At 40.4% G+C, this 20,793-nt stretch overlaps 1 protein-coding gene across 8 annotated transcripts in view; it reads right to left on the bottom strand.

The window, feature by feature from the left end:
- Window positions 1-20,793, bottom strand: part of chl1b (cell adhesion molecule L1-like b) — a 43,627-nt gene that overhangs the window by 15,079 nt on the left and 7,755 nt on the right. For 5 of the 8 annotated variants that reach the window (XR_010093946.2, XM_063474783.2, XM_063474777.1 and 2 more), the window contains exons 2-24: window positions 17,686-17,867; window positions 15,038-15,055; window positions 13,292-13,400; window positions 12,923-13,113; window positions 12,191-12,313; window positions 11,132-11,302; window positions 10,782-10,805; window positions 10,566-10,677; window positions 9,944-10,125; window positions 8,855-8,986; window positions 7,496-7,636; window positions 6,453-6,564; window positions 6,034-6,200; window positions 5,783-5,948; window positions 5,548-5,672; window positions 5,088-5,189; window positions 4,564-4,761; window positions 4,263-4,333; window positions 3,267-3,489; window positions 1,211-1,246; window positions 835-950; window positions 365-569; window positions 48-170 (exon numbers count right to left, since the gene is read on the bottom strand). Coding sequence is in view for 6 of the 8 variants with exons in the window: in XM_063474783.2 (XP_063330853.1) it covers window positions 48-170; window positions 365-569; window positions 835-950; window positions 1,211-1,246; window positions 3,267-3,489; window positions 4,263-4,333; window positions 4,564-4,761; window positions 5,088-5,189; window positions 5,548-5,672; window positions 5,783-5,948; window positions 6,034-6,200; window positions 6,453-6,564; window positions 7,496-7,636; window positions 8,855-8,986; window positions 9,944-10,125; window positions 10,566-10,677; window positions 10,782-10,805; window positions 11,132-11,302; window positions 12,191-12,313; window positions 12,923-13,113; window positions 13,292-13,400; window positions 15,038-15,055; window positions 17,686-17,785 (2,947 nt within the window). In the remaining 2 variants the exon portion in view is untranslated. The remainder of the gene's footprint in view (window positions 1-47; window positions 171-364; window positions 570-834; window positions 951-1,210; window positions 1,247-3,266; window positions 3,490-4,262; window positions 4,334-4,563; window positions 4,762-5,087; window positions 5,190-5,547; window positions 5,673-5,782; window positions 5,949-6,033; window positions 6,201-6,452; window positions 6,565-7,495; window positions 7,637-8,854; window positions 8,987-9,943; window positions 10,126-10,565; window positions 10,678-10,781; window positions 10,806-11,131; window positions 11,303-12,190; window positions 12,314-12,922; window positions 13,114-13,291; window positions 13,401-15,037; window positions 15,056-17,685; window positions 17,868-20,793) is intronic. The other 3 variants (XR_010093947.2, XM_063474779.1, XM_063474782.1) reach the window with 1 other exon arrangement.

Genomic DNA, 20,793 nt, shown 5'->3' with positions numbered 1-20,793 from the left:
TATATGTGTGTTGATTAAGTGTAAGGATGAGGAATAGGGATACATACTGAGATGGTACTTAAGGAGGTAGCCAATGAGAATCCCATTAGGCTCCAACGGCGGCTTCCAGACCAGAGAGACAGTGTGCCTCTGTACATCTGTGACCCTGAAATCATGATTTTTCTCTGGGACTGCAAAGGCGTGCGCGCGCACACACACACACACACACACACACACACACACACACACACACACACACACACACACACACACACACACACAGCAAGCAGTCAAATTCTGCAACCCAGTTTACTTGGCTATTATTAGATTTTCCCTTCAGTAGTTGTGAATCAATACACTCCATGCTGTTTTTCCACAATCTTACCTCCCTCTGGGGTTTTGAAGTTGACGGGATGACTGCCTGGGCCGTTGCCCCGCCCGTTGAAGGTCATGACGATGAGGCTGTACTCGGAGAAGGGCGTCAGAATTGGTACCGTGGCACGGTTCTTATCCCCGGGGACTGCCAGCGTGTGTTTATCTCCGGGACTTTTCTTTGAGTCCAACAGACTGCGCAGACGCCACCAACTTATCTACATCAGGAAGGAGGCACACAGAGACATCCTCAGCAGTGCCTACAAGATATCAAACTTTGAACATCATACATATGTACATGTGTGAGGGAATGCTGACTGAGTTAGTGTGATTTTTTTGTCTGGTGCTGTAAGCAAGAAAACATTGAGCTGGACACCAGTAAAGGAGACAGAGTGAGGTGAGAGAAGCAAATGTTTAGAGCAAGGTCAGTGCCATTCCTTTTAAACTGTGTCTAAAAGCAAAGGTCTGGTTTTGAGGTATTACCCTGTAGCCTCCCAGATGTCCATGTAACTTGTCCTTGTGTACTCGTGTCCAGCTAACCTTGACCACGGAGCTGTTCATCACCTCCACAGCTACATCATCAGGTGCAGCAGAGGGAACTGCAAAGGCAAACACACATTATAATCTGCAATAAGCTGCAAGTGAGGGAAGGAAAAACAAACCCAAACAAGACAAAAATACAAAGTACTACTCGGCTTGCTTACATTTAGGGATCACTGATTTACTGGAATACCTACGAGGAGGGAACTCTACTTGGAGTCACAAAAAAATGAAAAAACAAACAAAAAAAAAAAAACAAGTGCTACATTTCCTAAAATCCCATTTTACTCAGGACACAGCAGTGAGAAAGTGTCATGACCTGAGGTGACCTCCTGAGGACAAATCCAAAAGAAAGCTAAACAAAAGAAAAACAGTAAAAAGTACGGTACATGGTGCTTTCTTCTTCTAGCACACTGCAAAAAATGATTTTCAAGAAAATAAAAAACCCTTGTTTATGAACATGTTTTCTTATTTTTTGTCTAAAAAGAAAACATTCTTAACAAGCAAGTTTTGCACAACTGCACAAAATTAAACTCATTCTAGGAAAATATGTCCAACGTTTTCTTAAGATATTTCAGCTCATCTTGAGCTTTCAGTTACAGGGTATGACAATGGTTTGGCTGAAATTCCAGAAAGAGAATAAGATTATTTTTCTCTTATTTCAAGAGTAAGGGCACTCAAAACAACTTTTCAATTTTACGCATTTAAAGACGCCAGTTTAGCTCAATGCGTTCAGCATGCGCTCACATGCCGCATGGCTGAGAGTGGTCAGCCTGGGTTCAAAGTCTGACCCTCGGCCCTCTCTCTCTCTCTGCTTTCTGTCAATTCTTCACTGTACCTATCAATAAAGGCCAAAAAAAGAACTATATTTAATGACACTAAAATTTGTCCTATAGTAACCTCTTTTTGTTTACGTGAAAATCTAAATTAAGGTGTGAAATCTTAAATTAAGCAAATAATTCTTGAAAACATCTTGAAAACAAAGAAAGGCCAATACTCATTTTCTAAATATCAGAGTGTCTTTCCTTGTAATAAGTCAAATTTTCTTCAATTAATTTTCTTCATTTTAGTCAGTTTTGTCTAGTTAAAAGGCATACAGCAGTTAGATTGTCTTGATGTATGCTCAATCATCCGGGTAAGTAAATCCCAAATTCTTGATTCTGTTCATCTGGACGTAGCGTTTTCAGTGGGAGAAACGTTTCGTCACTCATCCAAGTGACTTCTTCAGTCTCAGCTGACTGCAGGTTTCCCCAAATCTTATAAACAAGACATTTGCACAATAACTGAAACTAGCCCACTGAATGAATGAACAATGGGCTGTGAGGTCAGTTCCTTGATCATTAATATGCAAATTGTCATGACCATTGATCAATGGGTTGTTAACCAAACAGTATTTGCTTACCCCACTGACAGATTTTTTTTCTCAAAACAAAACAATTTAGTCAGATTTAAGAATATTTGGCTTATTTCAAGTAGAGCTGTTTTTTCAGTGTACTACAGACCACAACCCTGAAACTCAAAGTGCAAGTGTAAACGTGAGTCCAAAACCCTACAACAGAAGTACAACAGAATGCATCTTCACAAGTTCACTCAAACAGTGAATCTGAAAATACCAGAACTCCGAACAACTGCAAATGAATTAAATTAACTGGCTAATTTACACTAACCAGTGGGACCATTATCACACTCCTATTGAAAATGGTGAAACTAAATTACACATGTACACATTTTAACGCTTACATACATCAATTACTGCTTCTTTTGTTAAGAAAATCCTGTAACTGCATGTCTAAAAGAAACAAATATTATATTAAAGTTGCATTACACAAATGCCCCAAAGGGCTAACTAGCACAACTTATGATATGATGCTGCTATAGCTAATGTACCAACCTCCTATATGGTTGGATAATAAATAAAAAAAATATGCTAATAAATATGAAACTGGTTAGGTGGCTAGAAAACCTAGCAAAAATTTCTTTCCATGTTTAGCATAAAGCTAGGCCAAAAAAGTGAAAGTTTTTGCCAAAGGTCATGTGGGCACAAGCAAAATGAAAAAAATGTTTAAATGTTCTGAGGTTTAGAACATTTAAACATGTTCATTTTTTCTTTTTTGTTTAGCTTTGAACAAACTGCAGCAAAAGCCAGCTTATTTTTCCCAACTTTTCTTTTTAGAAGGGCATTTTTAGCCATGCCATGTGTTTTGTATTTACCAAAACAATAACTTTTAAAAAAAACTGCTCCACAGAGAGGAGGACGACTGCAGGTTTGAGTAATATTTATTTGCTAGGATGTAACTTCAAACTCCCCTTTCCCATAACGTATTCTCATTTTATTGTGAATACTAAAAAAAAAAAAAAAATTAACTTATACTCACAGTCCTCTCCTGAATAGCCAGTCACTAACTTGGGCTCAGGTCCAAAGCCCTGACGATTCTTGGCTTGGATCTTTATTTCGTAGGGAACAAAAGTTGGGGTGTTCCTCACCACGAATGAGTGTCTCTTCACTGTGTGTTCCTTCCAGTCTTCTTCCACATCTTGTCGTCTGTAACTCACCTTGTACTCCAAGCTGGGACCATTGTGCTCAATGGGTAACAGGGGCTGTATCGTGGCAGGAAAAGAAAGAATGGAGTGGGTTTCACTGAGACTTTCACAGTTGCGTAAGATACTTGTTATATTTCACCACTCTATGTCACTCCTTCCATAGGGGAAAAAAATGACTTGTCCAGTGAACATTGCTTGGAACAATACTTTATCCCACCATCTAATAAAACAATGGAACAATTGACCTGGTCTAGCAGCAAGGCTTTTCTTTGATATAGTGCTTGCTGAGACTTTATAGATGAAAAGATTCATCTCGTCACAGAAGTCAGACCGTGAGAAATAGAAAGAGATACCATTATCCACAAAAGCAAATCATTAACAGTAGGAGAGCTCATGAATCCAGGATTCAGGGGCTATATTACCATGACGGGGCAACCGGATAATAAGTGAAGGAGAGATTCATCTTTCTACAATAAAGGCCAATATATGACTGTGAGTGTTAAAAAGAAAATTTTTATCTTCATAGCTTTCCTTTCTCTTTCTAATCAAAGACAGAGAGCAGCCTTGAATGAGGAACTCATTCATGGAGATTCCAGAAAAGGGCTTCTTTAAAGATCTCTAGAGTGAAATATCATAAATGGGCCATTTCTGTTTCTTTAATTCCTATTGGTAATAGCCTATCAAACATTGATAAAACTTTATCTCTGTTCTCAGAAATTCTTTGACTGCTCAAAACTATAAGGATGGGAATAATGTGCTACGTAAAGGTAGGCCACGTCACAGAACTTGCAGAAAGAAGATAATAAAAAAGACCAAAGTCTATTTCTTACCTCCCATTTGATATCCATTTCATGTGGCAAATGACCTTCGATTCTGATATTTTCAGGGTTCCTGTCAGGGGCTGTGGAGGAAAAGGAGTATAGATTTTGTCAGCATTGTTAGTGGAAGAAATCTCCAGTGAACGAGGCACACGAGAAAGCAGAGTTTCAACAAGAATGGAATCAATTATGTAGCAGGTCTGAGTGTTTTAAAGTTCACAGAGCAGCAGCGTTGGAAGCTCAAGTGGGCTGGAAGACCCTAACAAAAGGTACTACTGGTAAATACTGAGCGATGAAAGGAGGAAACTCAGACCTTCTGGAGGAGTTTTGTATCTCTCTGTGGCCTCGCTAGGACGCCCGGTTCCCACAGCGTTCACGGCGGACACTCGGAAGCAATAGTTGACATTGCCGTTGAGCCTGAGCTCAGCCGAGTTGCGGTTCCCAGGTACTCGGAGCAGCTCCTTCCAGTTGCTTGGTTCCCAGTGGCTCTCCTCGTACTCGATAACAAACTCTGTTGACAGGCATAGAGACAATCAGAGGTCTCCCTCACCGCTATGAATCCTGCCAAAGGATTACTTATCTAACCACCAGCTGTGCAGAAAACTCCTCAAACCCTGCTCTGGGCTTGTACATTCCTCAGGGAGACTAATCATGATTCATGCTTGGATGAACCAATAATGGATTCATATTGTACAAGATGGTATCAAACAAATCTATTTACATGCAGGATGCTGCTCAGGAATGTGTCTGTCATATTAATGGCATTCGCTGTGAGATGCACTGATTCACTCTGCGCTGTATGTCCTGACACCTGCACACATGGATGTTCCTTTTTACCTGTGGTTGAGCTGTTGTGGTCATCCCCGGGGACCCATTTCAGCGTCACATTTCTGCCCTTGCGGTCAGACAGTACCAAGTTCTCCGGAGCATCGGGGACATCTGAAAATCATCGTAACAGCACGGCTTTTAGAAAAAGAAAAAAAAAATCACAGGGACACAAGATCTCTGCAGCAAGAAAAAGACCCGGGGAGCAAATGTTTGATCGTTCCCGGGAGTCAGAGGATGTGGAACGAGCAGCATCGCTGTGCTGCCCGTCACTGTTTTCTTTAGACTTTAACATGTCGACAACATCTTCAAAGAAGCTGTGCTAATAAAGCCACGGTCTGCACCTTCATGCTCTGCGCTTGGCTTCCTGACATTTTGTGGCCTTCTCGAATTTGCTGCGCATTAATGTAGCATCAGGGTGCTCTGAACTTTTGACCCCTGAAGCAGAAACAGCGCTCACATGTAAGCTCACCTAACACCATGAGCAGGGCTGAGGCCACGTCTTGGTCCGCTGGAGTTTTTGCCACACATGTGTACACACCCTGGTCGCTGTGGCTCACATTCATGATGTGAAAAACACCGTTCTCCACAAAGTATCTGTCGGTAGAAACATGGAGACGGGGTATTGATTTACCAAAGGAAAAGGGCTTTTCAGCTGGGATTAGGTCTGCAGTGCTGTTTCACCAAATAAATAAAAAAAAATCTACCTTGAATTCTCAGTGTAGTTGAGGGCTATCTCCATATCATCTTTTTCCCACAGGAGCTCAAAGTCATTGCTGAAGGACTTGTCGTACTCCGCCAGGCATGAGAGCTGGGCCGTGGTACCTATTAGGATCCGCTGGTCCTCCGGGGCCACTACTATTCGAGTGGGATCTTCCACAGGAAGGACCAAGTTACTTACATTTTGAGGCCCGTGTGAGGCTGAATACAATTCTTTTAAATGACTAAAACTGTTTACCTTTTACATAAAGCATGGCATTGATAGCAGATGATCCCTCTGTGTTTTTGGCCAAACATGTGTACTGTCCTGTGTCACCCCTCTCCACATTGTAGATCTTCAGTGACCCGTTTTCATGAACGGTAAACCTGGGTCCATGAACAGATTCAGGGGAGTCGTCTTTGCTCCTGGAGAACATGCAAAAGTTAAGTTGTCAGAGGGGAGAAAAATAAATACAAATACAGGTGGCCTACACTACTACACTATGGCAGCAGTGAAACAATAAAAGCAGGACATCAGAGCTGAGAGACAGGGCTACTTCAGCGTGATTTGAAGAAATAGCAGGTCGTGGGTACTGAAACAGCCAGTATACAGAGCGAGTGCACGCATCGACCAGCTGAGATCTACTGCCCTCTGCTGGTGAAAAAAGCTACACTTACCAAGTGATTGTAGAAGGAGGAGAGCTGAAGACCTTGCAGTGCATCGTCACTCTCTTCCTCTCCACAACAGAGTATTCCTCCCCTTCACTTGTTAAAATCATGGGCTGCAGATCTGCAAAAACCAGCAGGAGAATCTCATCATAACATCGTAACAGTGCTGTTAGAAAAGCACAATATTTTTTTTTTCACCATGGAGAAAATGGCTTCGACAAAAACAAATAAATAAATAAATGAATAAAAAAATAACACAGCTAGATTAGGTTTTAAAAGCTGATAAAACAGGAATGGAAATAGGCAGATAACTGCAGGTTAAATGAGGTGACAACAGTGTTGCTTTACCTGTGCATTAACTGTGAGCTTGTTGTGTTTTTAAAAAGGAAAAAAAAAAGAAGAAAATAAAAAAACGATTGAGCTGTCAGGTTGTCAGAAATGAGCAAATGTGAGAAAGAAATCAAAGCTGAAAACAATGGAATAATGAGTTCGCTGAGTGTGTGCACCTTATCAGTTGTAGCCAAAGCCTCCCATTAAAACGCTCTGTCTCTACTAATTGTTTACAAAGGCAGCAACTGGGACTCAGCATTCAGAGACTGTCCAGCTTTATTAACTCCTGTGTCACCAAGAAGCAACTCCCCACATTTGAGCTGCACAACAGATTTTTTTTTTTTAATCTGCTCTTGTAAAGCAGCACATGTTTGTCTTGTGGCACTCGAACTGGTATGGAATTGAGAAGGGACTTGTTAGCATATAAATGGTAGGGAACAGGGCTTGTTGCTCCACAGGGAGAACGGCTAGCCTGAATGAAGGAATACAGCTTGCAGACAGCTCTCCTTCCCTGGGCTCCTCACTGTTTTATGGGCATATGCCAGCATCAGCGGCAGCTCTCGAGCTTGACACATCAGACAGCGATCTCTCTGTGTCTCACAGGGAACTCTGAACCTTATTCATGTACGCTGCGACACAAATACTTTGTATGGATGGTATTTTCATAGACCTGGGATGGTGAAGCAGAATTTAATAAAACTGTGGCTCGCTGATATACTTACTCATGATCATGATGTTTGCATTGGACAGAATGGTTCCGTGTCTATTGGAGGCCTCACACTGATAGACAGCACTGTCAGAAACTTGGGCATTATGTATAACTATGGTGTCACCAATTACCCTCCTGTTTCGTGCTGGGGACTCTGGAATAATACAAAGGTACACTCAGTGAACACAAAGTTTTAAACCAGCACAATTAAAAAAAATCAATATGCTAAGCTGAAATTCTCAAATTAACTAATATCAAAAGAATGTGAAGCAACAATCACTTTGATTTCAAGTCTAAAACATCTATGTGTTTGTTATGTTAAAGTGATATCAGCTGAAGTTGACCTAGGACCTGGCCACACTTTGGTGTACTACTAATCTGTACCAAAAGATGGAGCAGCAAACCAACGTAACTTCTGTTTCAACCAGTTTTAACCTGGAAATCGAGCACGTGCAATCATACAAACTCAGATGTTGGAGTTGAGGTGTGGTATCTTTAGTGCGTTACAGAAAAAGTGAGAAAAAACAGGAATTTTTTTGGTTCTTAAGCTAATTAATCACTAAAATCTTTAATCAAAACAGATCTCAACAGATCACATTCATCATCCTTGTAGTATATATAAATATTTAATCATAAATATATTTTCTCTCTATTTTCAATTTTTAAATTACAAATTAAAATCCTTTTATAATTTCAATGAAAAATACTTTGTTACGCATACATGCAGTACCTTGACACCCCCACCAGGGGCCTTTTACACCGTTGTGTAAATCCCAGTGAACTGCCCGGGTACTACAATTGGTTTTATTGGTTGTTTGCTTTTTTGGATGGTTTTTAGGGGGGTTGTATTGCAATGTTTAAAGTACCTATGCACAATTTGAACAGAGACTAGAGGCTTCACACTAACAGTTAACACTGCAGCTAATGTAGCCCTAAGCCTCTAACTAGATTTGTTATAATAAACTTTCCCCAGTTGTCAGGGATTTAAGTGACCTCATATTTTGGTTTTTGAAGCCATAGAAGGTCTCATATCCCTGATATTCTCAAACATGCAGTGCACATTACCTTTAATGTACAAACTTAATTAACAGTATTCACATCAGTGTTTTACTTGTCTCTGTCTGTTTGCCTTTTCTTAGATTCTATGGTTGTGTCTCAACAGATACTACACAATTATGTTCACATTCATCATCCTTGGAGTACTTTCCTACCCACTTCTGGATACTTCCTCCTCATGTTCTACGTTGTAACACTGAACAAAACAGCATCAACCTTTAGCCTTTCTGTGGGGTTCAAAATGTCTAGCAATCATAAGGAGCTCGCAGTACAAAGAAGTGAAGTGAGCTTTAAGTGAGACTGCTGTGGGACTGACCCTGCAGAGGTCCACCGTTCACCCTCCATGTAGTCGTCGGCTGAGGAATCCCACTGGCAGAGCACTTGATGTGCACGTCTGAGCCGATCATACTGAGCTGACTCTCAGGCTCAAACACCCACTCTGGAGGCTCTGAGAACACACAGTCAGCGTGATGTTATCAGTATAAAGAAGACACTGAGCACTTACAGAGGAGAACACAATCACAGGAATAGTTACGCAATATGTATTATTCAGTACAAATGAATGCTACATTTACTACCCATTACACACAGACATGGACCCGCAAAAGGCTCTTCAGCTGCCTTCAGTCTCACCACCTACACCTGCCACCATGATATAGAGATTATACTATTATGCATTACTTGGAATTATTCTTAACGCTGTCTTTCACACACACAACCATGTTTAACATAGCAATCAAAAGAAAGGAAGCTGACAGTGACAAAAAAATAACAAAGCTGCTGTTTTAAGGTGTAATCTGTCAGTAAACAATGGCCATGCATCAATAGCTATCATTCATTTAGTGAGCTTTTGCTTTAAAACCAGTATGTAGTTGGATTTCAGATGTTTATGCAATCAGATCTTCATCTTTCAATGATATTCAAAGCTTTTTTTTTTTCATTTGAGGTCTAAACATGAAACATTATCCAATATTTCATAAAAAGAACAAAGGTTAGAAAATAAGAATAAAAATGTATCAGCCATCAGAGCCTTTTCTTAATCTTTCCTGTACCTGATAACCATTTGGCAGATCCATAATCCATAAAGTGGGAACAGAGTATAATAACTAAATAAAAACTAGCTCCATTTCTACTAATCATAGAATCTTACTTACAGATTAAAGCATTAGCGTTGGTGATAATTTGATATACAATAACAGAAGAATCATACTTTTATCTAAGCAAATTTCTTAAAGCAGAACTTTTACTTGTGAGGATTTTAACATAATGTATCGTCACAGCAGCTGGTCTTTAAACCCCTTTTTATCAATGATTAGACTAATTTGTCAAACAGAAATAATGAAATCAATGTAGACAAACCAGATGTGACAACATTGCAGTGTGTTTCACTGTACACTGTTTTTACCTTCGACTGTCACGGTGAAGGTATGTTGAACTTCTCCCAGTGGGTTCTTTGCCTTGCACATGTACTTCCCACTGTCTTCCTGCTCAGCTCTTGGCACAATCACCAATTTCCCATGATTCTCAAATCTCACTTTACTAGGAAATTTGTGGCCCATTTTCATCCATTCAACCTGTGGAGTTGGACTGACAGAAAATGGGAACAAATGGTGAGCCTAAAAATAGTGACATACTGCCTTTACATGGCTAAAATTAAAGGTCCTGGAAGGGCTAGAGCTTATCCCAGCAGTCATAGGGCAAGAAAGGTAGCTACACCCTGGACTGGTCACCTGTCTGTCACAGGAAAAACACAAACAACCATTCACACCTACAACCAACCCAACTAATTAAGTGTCTTTGGACTGCGCGAGGAAGCCAGAGTACCTGAAAAGAATCCATGCAAAGACATGGAAAACATGCTAATTCCCCACAGAAAGCCCAAAAGCCACACTGTGGATTTGAACCCAGAACTTTCTTGCTTTGAGGGGACAGTGCTAACCACCACACCACCATGCTATGCTACTCTAACATAGCAATATAACTGCTAATATAGTAACTCTAAAACATTAAGGTAAATTATTACTCACAATCCTTCAGCAATACACTCCAGGTTCAGATCCTCTCCTTTGACCAGCTGTATCTCTGATTTCCCACCAGGGGGCGTCAGAAGAGAGGGTTTTCTCTCCAGAATTGCATTAGCTGAAAAGAACAGAATACACAACAAGACAGAACAGCATATTCACACACCTTTCTTGTGCATAAAGCAATTCATACATGTGCAGAAATACACTAATATAACTTACCATTTTCTGAACTGTCACTTTTTCCTAAAATCATGACGGATGAGACCAAAAAAACAAACACACAAACAAACAAACAAACAAACAAAAAAAAACACACAATGAACATGTGAAAAATGTGGATGACGCACATCACCAACATCTGAGTCACATCATAAAATCATAGAAACAAAAAGATGCGCACAAACAAAACAGTGTGACACTGGGATGGCTTTTGAAGTGTTTCCTTTCAACAATGATATCGGCGAATGTGCTGGTAAACGAACAGTGCTCCAAAATCAAAGTACACGTCACGCTGGTTTGAGAGGCAAACAATAATCGAGTGGAGACAAAGAAAACAACGAGACACCTACTTGTCCGTACAATGACAGACATGGCGGTCTTCTGAACGATTGTTCGTATTCTGGGGAAGGAGGCGAAGCAGCAGTAGTCTCTCCTGCTGTCCTTCTCCACTGCGTGGGAGAAGTAAAGGTCTCCGTTCAGGCCCACGGACACCCTCTGATCCTGCTCAATGTGCTGGAGATCTGAGCACAGGAAGACGGTGGCAATGATTCCATGTAGATGTAAACAATCTTTAATTGAACAACTGCTGATTTAACACCATGTACTTCAGATTAACCCAGCTAAACGACTGTGGAATATAATGAAGTAATTTTCCTAATACTTCACTGAGACAGTTACTAGGACCTTTTCAAAAAAAAATATATGTTTACAGATTGAGTAAAAGTTTCTGAAATTTTATGGCTTGTGAATAGTAAAAATCAACTACCATCATCTAATTTGGACCACTTGTCATATGTTTCATAAACACAGCTACACACAATAATGAATTCCCCTCTCATTTTAACTGTGGCACAAAGAGAATGAATGTTTCACTGTTTTACAAAGACCTAGAAGAATAGTCTTTATTTTGGTCTTCTGTACCTTATTTATCTCTGGTATAAACTTCCAAACTGCCTACGAAGCAGAGAAAGCTCATCACTCTAATAACCCCACCAGCTGAAGCAGTCATTTCTGCACTGATATAATGGATAACACTTCTATAACACTTCTGCCACCACGGCTGTGAAGTGTCTTTATACATGGAAAAAAATCTTTTAAACTGTTCAAAAACACTCCATACCATAATTTTACTACTGGCTTCTTCCAACTCTTCAGTAAAGCTAAACATAACAAACATTTTACCTGATATATTTCATATATGTAGGAATGTGAAGTTAAAAGAAGTTCAGTGGCTTTGAAAAGAGAGTCTGCAATGACTTTCCCACCTTCTGATTAGGATGTGATTCAAAACACATTTTTATAAGCCTAATATATCTTATGAAATTTACTGTCTAAACTATTTTTAATTACACCAAGGTAGAAAGTCAATACCAAATTGTGCACACATCACAACATGAGATATTACTTACTAATAGTCATCCAGTAGATCTGCAGTGGAGGTATACCGTTAGGTGGGTCACATTTTAAAGTAAATGGCTGGCCTTCTTCTACCACGACAGGATCGAGTGTCTCTTTGGGGAATTTAGGAACATCTGAAAACAAGATAAACTAGAGTTGAAAAAAATAATAAATAGTGTGGTGTAGTTTTTCTTTTCAACAGAAGGTGGCAGTAAGATCTTTCTTGAATTCTACGTGTAGCATGTGTCATTTTTACCTGTGCTGCGAATCATTCAATAGATTGAATCCTAGGGTGCTCTGTTTATTTATTTATTTATTATCTTCAGTTCTGGCCCTCAGAAACAAAACAGACATCCCTACCGCTATTGTTCATGGCCCTGTCACCAGTGCTGAGCGGTTGAAGCCCAGCCAAATTTAGTCAAAGTCCCCTGTGGAGTGGATTTTCTTGGAGAATTTATGTAATGTTCTTGGGAACAAAATGAAAAATGAGGCAAAGGAAATGATGGAGAGGCTAGATCACACCTGATGCTTTTTCTGGTGCAGACCTATAGATGAGACGCTGCGAGGGGTGGAGCGCTCGGGAACCTCAATGACTTTCTGCCACGTCCAATACAATGAAAAGCTCACAACAGAGAGGTGCAGTCATTACAGGGAGCTGCTGGCCCTGAATCACTTTGAAAGCTCTGTAACAGAGCACCTCACACACACATCTGCACGCACACTCACAGATGCAGGTTACTCACTGGGCACAATGAACTCAATCTCCTTCGATATGGCAATGCCTAGTTTGTTTGAGGCGTAACAGCGATAGGTTCCCTGGTACTCTGTAAGGTTCCCATTATTGGGTATCACAAAGGTCCCAGAATTCTCTTCTTTCATCAGGCGGGGGTCTAGAAAGGGGTCGAATTCCTGGTCATTCTTTGTCCATCTGAATCTACATAAAGAAAGCCAGTGTTAAAATGTCAAGTCTTAAAGCTGAGACTGTAGCACACTCAGTTCCCAAAGTTACAAATCAAAGCATCGAAGTGCAACATGTTGATGCTAAAGTGTTGTTTGGTATTTAGTGTCTGTTTGACTGCTAATAACAAGCTCCCGTCCTTTGAAGTACTCACTCTGGCTCGGGATTCCCTTTGGCTTCACAAATCACGGGGAAGCTTTCGTCAAAGGGAAAGGCGATGAGAGTGCTGGGCGACTGTGCTGTGATGGTGGGCAGCTGCTCAACTGGGCAACAAACAGACAGGCAAGCATGAAAATTAAAGAAACAACACGGGCCTCAAGAAAGCTATTAAGAAATGTGTCACACTCATCATGATACTAGGACAGTGGTTCCCAACATTTTAGACTTGTGAATGCCAATTTCCTCTGGAATAGGCTTTTGACTTACCTCAACACATCTTCAATATAGTCTGCTTTTGAGGTTTTAAGAAGTCTGACATAGAAAAGGTGTTTTGTACGTGGCAGTGTTTCAGCTGCCACCTTGTTGTGTTTTGGAAGACAAAAATGACCATATTTCAAAAAGTGCTATCAGTCAGTTACAGGCTAATTCTAGTAAGTTTACTTAGCATCCATAAGCTGAATGGATGTAATACACAGTCACAGATACTTGCTAATTAGTGCATGTAACATATTCATAATATCATATCATATCATATCATGTAATACTAGAATTTTACTCAACCAAATTGGCTGGTCTGTACCTCACAGGACGTCATATCATTTGTCTAATAATGGGATTAAAATGCTGCAAAAGGCACCAACACCTTAAACATGTTACAACATGGTCCAGTTCAGTGACTTTAATTAGTGGATGCCAAGCAGACACTGATCAGGGGTGTGACTGCTGTAACTGTTAATATAAAGATCGAGGCTATCAGTAGAGGCCCAAACCATTTTTGTGTACAAGGCTCCAAACGTGGTTTTTAACCCTCTACGGTCTAACCCAGTAGATGTGCCCACAGTGGGAAGGTGTGTGGGTGAACTGTGGGGGTTGTGGGCAAACGCAAACTTATCCCACACTGGTCATAAGCGGGTGTGCCCACACAGAGCCCACAGCAGGTTTTCCCTTTGGGGACCTTCTATGGGTTTTATTAGCAAACCCATAGTTGGCTTGCCCAAAAAAAACCCATGTGGGACCCATGTAGGCTAGTTCATGTAGGGCCCACAATAGTTTTATACCTTGGGGCTCCCAAGACCCCTTATTAAGAATGATTTAGTTCTCTTCCTGATTGAAAACAATGTATTTTAGTTGCCTCAGGTTGGGATTACAGGTTAGGGTTGTGGTTTTCACCACTTAAAAATTAGACCTCAGAGGGTTAATGATCTAACATTGGGCACTGTAGAATGGAAATGTATGGGTTTTAACTCATTTCTGTAGCAACCTTCAAATGGCCAATTGAGGAACTGCAGTTTTGGCACTTTCAACTTAGCTTCATTGCTGCTTGGTTGGGAACCACTGCACTACTATGACAATTACATGTCCAAAAACAAATGTATCTATTAAGGTGACAGTGTGCTAATGCAATGAATCACTTTGTTAGCCTTGCTTTATTCTGGAATAAAAGCTCTTCATTTAGTCTCTGATGGCCTTGATGATAAAGTAGTGACATGTGGTGTGGATGGAAAATCCACAACACTGCATTAATGACTGGATTTGGTGTAAAGGGAAAAGCACATGCCACGAGTCCTAGAACTGTAAATACCAGTATTATGGAGTCATGACTGATGACACATGGTATTCAGATCCAACACATATGGCTGTAAGTAAAGCTAGTGCTAAGCTTAATTGAAAGCCAGGAGATGAAAAGGAGAGAGCAGAAGACTTCACTAATACTAGCTACAGTATGGCAGGGTAAACTTACTGTTTATGTGACCTAAAACTATATAATCCATGGCAGCAGGGGGAAATAAACCAGAAACAGTCAGCAGTTTGGGAATAATCCTTTCTTGTCAAGTATTCTCTAAACACAAGCCCTTTGTAACATACACCCGTGTAATGGAAAACACAAGGCAGAATTAAAAAGACTTCTCTGACAATGAGCCCCAAAATGCAGCCGCCTTTTTCACAAAACCTTTTTGAACTGTTCTTTATCAAGCCCTTAAGAGATATTTTTTAACTGAATAATTTAGAGGAAGAGGGTTGATGCGCGTTACCAAGGAAACTGGGATACACGCGTACAGCTAACACAAAAGGAAAGAAAAACCTGATTCAAACAAGATAATAACTGTAAATATATTCAATTCACAAAATGCTTGACGATTGTAACAGTTCTCTGCAGTGTGATGTATTCCCCTCTAAATTATTCAGCGCCTTTCTTTTTCTGATAAAAAGCACTTCAAGGAGAAGTGCTCTCTGTGGATGAGCACAAACAACAAAACAGCCCTTTATACATTTAACCTTTCTTTCATTCATGAATCATTTTCTTGGAGTAGCTCTGAATGTGTGTTTATGTGCCAGTCTGTCAGTCTGTTGTCAGAATTCAACCAATTTGTGCAGAACTGTAACTCATCACAGAGAAATTTAGAAACCCCACCATAACTTTTATGATTTCTTTGTTTACAGATGAATTTACAGGTGAATTACCTCTTGCAGATTTTTTTATCATTAAAAGAAGATTGTTATTTCAGTCATTAGTATCTTGCAGATCTCTTCTGGGACTGTCCTGGGCTTCCACTCACATACTTGGAAAGCAAGCAGAGAGCAGCAGCAAGACCCCCAGACAGAACAGAGCAGATATCAATGTGACACTGATTAAGCCAGACATAACAAAAAAGGGGTGGGCATGGGTTGTTAAGTGGCTTGCAGACGCCAAATGGTTGTGAAGAAATGAATCAGCAGAGCAATTTGATGTAGACTGGCAGGGATTATCTGATCTACTGGAATTAGAGCTGAGCTCACTTTTGTGGTGTGCCTGAACTAAACCTGGAGTTTGGAAACTACATTGTTTTTATTAAACCAGATGTGTTGAGCCTGAAACTAGTGACTGAGACAATAAAGTCATCAAGAAAGAGTTCACCTAAGCATTAAATCAGGAGTTAGACTGTACTTCCTCAAAGTACACTCTAACTTCTATTTGCAACTACAGGGTTCACCCCCTGTAGGCCATCAGACAGAGGGCAGGTTTAAGACACTTCAGCCCTAGTTTCCCTTTTCAGACCTGATGGCTGCATTCATCTTTAAACACTCATCGGCCACTTTGTCAGCTGCAGCTATTCAACTGCTACAGTCAGATGGCAGCCACTCAGTGCATTTAGGCATGTGGTCATGGTCAAGTCGACCTGCTGAAGATCACCCCGAGCATCAGGATGGAGGAGAAAGGTGATTTAAGTTACTTTAAAGGCAGGGTAGCTCCCAGATGGAGTGGTCTGAGTATTTCAGAAACTGCTGATCTACTGGGATTTTTCTGCACTACTATCTCTAGGGTTTAAAGAGAATAGTCCAAAAGAGAGAAAATATCCCTATTTCTGCTACAACATGTGGATGGTAGGATCAGAAGCAGTTCAGGCTTCTGCTGCTGGTGTAATAATGCGGTTTTCTTGGCACAACTTGAGGCAACTGAGCATCATTTAAACAACACAGCCCACCTGAGTGTTGTTGCCCACCACGTTCATCCCTTTATGACCAGAATGTACCCATCTTCAGATGACTGCTTCCAGCAGGATAACACACCTAGTCACAAAGCTCAAATCTTCTCAAACTGGTCCCTTGAACATGACACTGAATTCACTGTACTCAAATGGCCTCCACAGTCACCACATGTCAATCTAATAGAGCACCTTTGCAATGTGGTGGAATGAGAGTCACTACATTGATGTGCAGCAGACAAATCTCAGCAATTGAGGGATATGTGAATATGGATCAAAAGTGGATCCAACCCAGTGCAAGCAAGGTATACCTAATAAAATGTCTGGTTATTGCATATGCACTCTGTCTTCTTTAGCTGCTAATCCTTCACTATGCTTGTACTGACCACGTGTTGTATTGTTAGATTTTAAAGCTTTCTGAAAACAGCTACTTCCTGCAAATGAAGACAAAAACACTGATGCATACCTGGGCAGCTAAGAATTTAGTTAAAGCATTTGTTTTCACATTATTATTTTTACAAGAGCATAACTGCTTTAATTGTGTCTTTTATTCTTAGACGTTCGGTTTTATTTGCCAAATTTCCGGTATGCATTTCTCTGATAATTCCTGTAATTCCCCCAAAAAAACACAGTGGAAATGAGGTTTTTAGGGGATTTTGTCTTCTTCTTTTGTGGTGTTAACAGAATACAAAAATTACATTCAAACTTGAAAGCAGAGTTATGTTGTTAGACATAATGTATCTTTTTATCTGGATAATCCACATGATGTCATGGTTTTTTCAGTAGAGGAGGTTTTCTTTGATACAAAAGAAAAGGCTCTAAGAAAACTCTTTTCTATTTCTTTTGTCATCCCACTGAACCCCCTCCTAAATCATCCTGCATCCTTTGTTGTGAATGTGTGACTTGTGAAAGAATCATGACTTACCTTCCAGTGGGATGTCAATGGCTGAGGTCGTATGAAAGGCACAAATACAGATAACCACCAACAGCACGGTGGCCAGTCTGGGGCTCCTCAGCAACCTCATAGTGTCGAGATCTCGGACAGTCACAGGAAATTAACGCTCTCCACTTTGTTTTCAGTTCATGACTATGGTGAAGATGCAGTACCTGTAAAGTAGCACAGATGTAGAAGTCCCCATGAATCCACCCACGCGCTGGCAGACAGAAAGGCAAAAAACCCCAAACAAAACAAATCCCCCGTGACTCCAAGCCCGACTGCTCTCTGCTCAGCCAGGCATAACCAGGCACACATTTTCATTCCCATCAACGGGGACTCTGTTCTGAACTAGTTCAAATTTTGGTGTGACAAAGAGAAAAAATATTCACATTAAAGCCTCCTATCATCCCATTTCCCCATGGGGCTCACATTGTTTTGTAGTCTGCGGAAGTGTGCGGCACAAAGCATATTTCTCAAGCGACAATGGAAAGAAATAAACAAATGAGGGAGCCTGTGGATTTATTAATGCGTGGCAGATGTTCAGCATTACTTTTGGAAAAAGCCAAGATTGAAATCAACATCAAAATTACCATCAAAGTTTGACCGATTTAATCATCGTGCTGTTTTGATCTGTGCCTGCATGTTTCTGATAACAATGACTCAAAGAGATTACGAATGCGGACAATTTTATCTTTTATTGCAGCAAATACTCTTGCCTGAGGGGTGGGAGACATAAAAAGCATACATAGTTAACAGTCAGACTGAGTAAGCTGTCTGCACTTGCACACCGACAGAGCTGCAAGAGGACAGAGTGCTGGATAATTTTCCATCAAATAGACGAGAGTCTGGACCATAATGAGCGCATGATCGGTCCAGAGCAATGTATGGGAATTCTAATGTCTTGGAGCAGTACTATAAGAAACCTCTGGGGTGTCACTTCATTAGTCGTCCCCATGTTGGCTGTGACCCAGCTCAGCAGGTCATGCTGGAGTAATTAGCTCAGCAGCTAACATGCCTCATAACAACAAAACAGAAAACTAATACAGAAACATTAGAGTTTTAGAGAAATCTTAAAGCTGCTGGCCTACAGGGAACTCGGTGACATTCGTGTAAAACTGAAATGTAGTAAAGAGCATCACAAAGGATAAAATCCAGTAATTGCAATTACCGTATTATTAATGTTGCTAAGCAAACCAATTAATGTCAAGTAGAGCTGGGCGATAGAACGATAACGATATGTATTGCGAAATAACTTTTTCTCGATAGAAAAATTAAACTATTGCGATAGGCCTCATCTCTCTTGTCCTCTTAAAAAAAAAAAAAAAAAAAAAGAACAGCCAATCCAAATTAAGTAGCGCAGAGCCGAACCAATCACAGCCGCAGCGTTGTTACGCACAGCACAAGTGCCAAGGCGCACATGTTTTGTTTTTGCAGCCGGGCTGCCCAGGTAATGGAGGAAATGAGTTTGCCGACTAGAGAAAAATCAACCGAGAGCGTGAGCGAAGGTTACCGAAGAAAAAACCGATGATGGTTCCAATGTCGGAGAGATTGTCAAACGGAAGGGCCATAGAAGTTCCGTAGTGTGAAGGTATTTCGGTTATTTCAAGTCTGACAAAAAACAGAGTAACGCGCACTGTAAATTGTGCCGAAAGCAAGTCCGGAAATACAATAAACCGGTGCATGCTCAATCTCTGACTGAAAGCGCTAATTCGTCATTCGGCTTTTGTCAGACTAAAGTCACTGTTAAAACTGTTTGAAAAGCTAAGCTATACAACAAGGAGAGATTGAGAATTTCCTTTTAGTTCTCAGTTTATTTGATATTGACAAAAGTTAGTCAATTTTGTCTGTTCTTCTGTAAAACGAACTAAGATTTATTTTTAGAATTAAAATTTTGTTTCTAAGTGGAATTGACAATTTAGTAGTTTGTTTTGTTTGTTCTATTTTGAAACTTAAACGCTTTAGCGGCTGCCTTTTGTGTAGTTTGCAATATTTGCCTTTATTTATCTGAAACTGAAGTCTCATGTTCCTTAAGTACATCTACCCTGTTGAACTTATTATGGGAAATAAATATTTAAATCAAAACAAGCTGCAGATTATTTCACATTTTACTTGTGAGCAACGGCACATTTAAATCTTACAAATATAGTTATTTGGCTTATATCGTGATATATATCGTTATCGCCTGAAATGAAAAAAACATATCGTGATATGAAAAAATCTTATATCGCCCAGCTCTAATGTCAAGGAAAGTATCAGGTGTAGCAGCCAAGATATAAGCGGCACAGTAACTACCACTCAACCAACTAAGCAGTATCTTTAAAAGAGCTTGCTCTTTACAACAGCGCTCAAATCCAGCTCACTCTTTTCTTAATCTTCTGGCTGCTTTCTCCAGTTCAATAGGCAACACTGAGGTCAAACTCCTGTTCAAGGAGTGTAATTGAATAATTGACCAGAGGAGGGGAAAAAAAGAGTCGATTTCATTCATTGGATGCAGGCGTGCTGTCAGATGGATGTGCACTCTGAACTCTTCAACCATACCTCATGGTAATGGTATTAAGTCTGCCTGAACCAATGTGTGACCTATGCCCCACCCACAAACAGCATCGCCAACAAGGTGTTAGGTGCTGTATGTCACATACATCAACCCACTCGATCACAATTTATGTCTATTGGCTATATTTCCAACTGAAGATTTGTGTGTCAAACTCATCCAGGAAACTGCCTTAGGCTTTTCTTTATTTTAGCCTTCCCACACATGGTGTTTTATGATAATCAAACAGATCCAAATTAAAAGCTAGGGGGTTTCGCGCTAATTACCTTGTGCATTGTTGGTAAGCCCCACCTGGTTAAGGAGCGAGGGCCAAGGCTACAATCCCCAAAAGAGAATGTGCTTTCATTGTCTTATTGTGCCGGCCAAAATCCTTTACCAACCTAACACCTTAGATGGATTACACTTGGTTCAAACTGTGCCTGATCATTTGCCTTCTGATTTAATTTGTTCCCTCCTCGTTAAACATTTATTGAGAACTCACTTGGCCATCTGGCTGAGGGAGGTCCGCTAAGAGCTTAACTGCTGCGAGTGATAAAGTCTGCATT

The sequence above is a fragment of the Pelmatolapia mariae genome, linkage group LG5, assembly GCF_036321145.2.
Source record: "Pelmatolapia mariae isolate MD_Pm_ZW linkage group LG5, Pm_UMD_F_2, whole genome shotgun sequence".
In the NCBI taxonomy this organism is placed as follows: Eukaryota; Metazoa; Chordata; class Actinopteri; order Cichliformes; family Cichlidae; genus Pelmatolapia; species Pelmatolapia mariae.
This window is presented reverse-complemented; position numbering and strand designations above follow the sequence as displayed.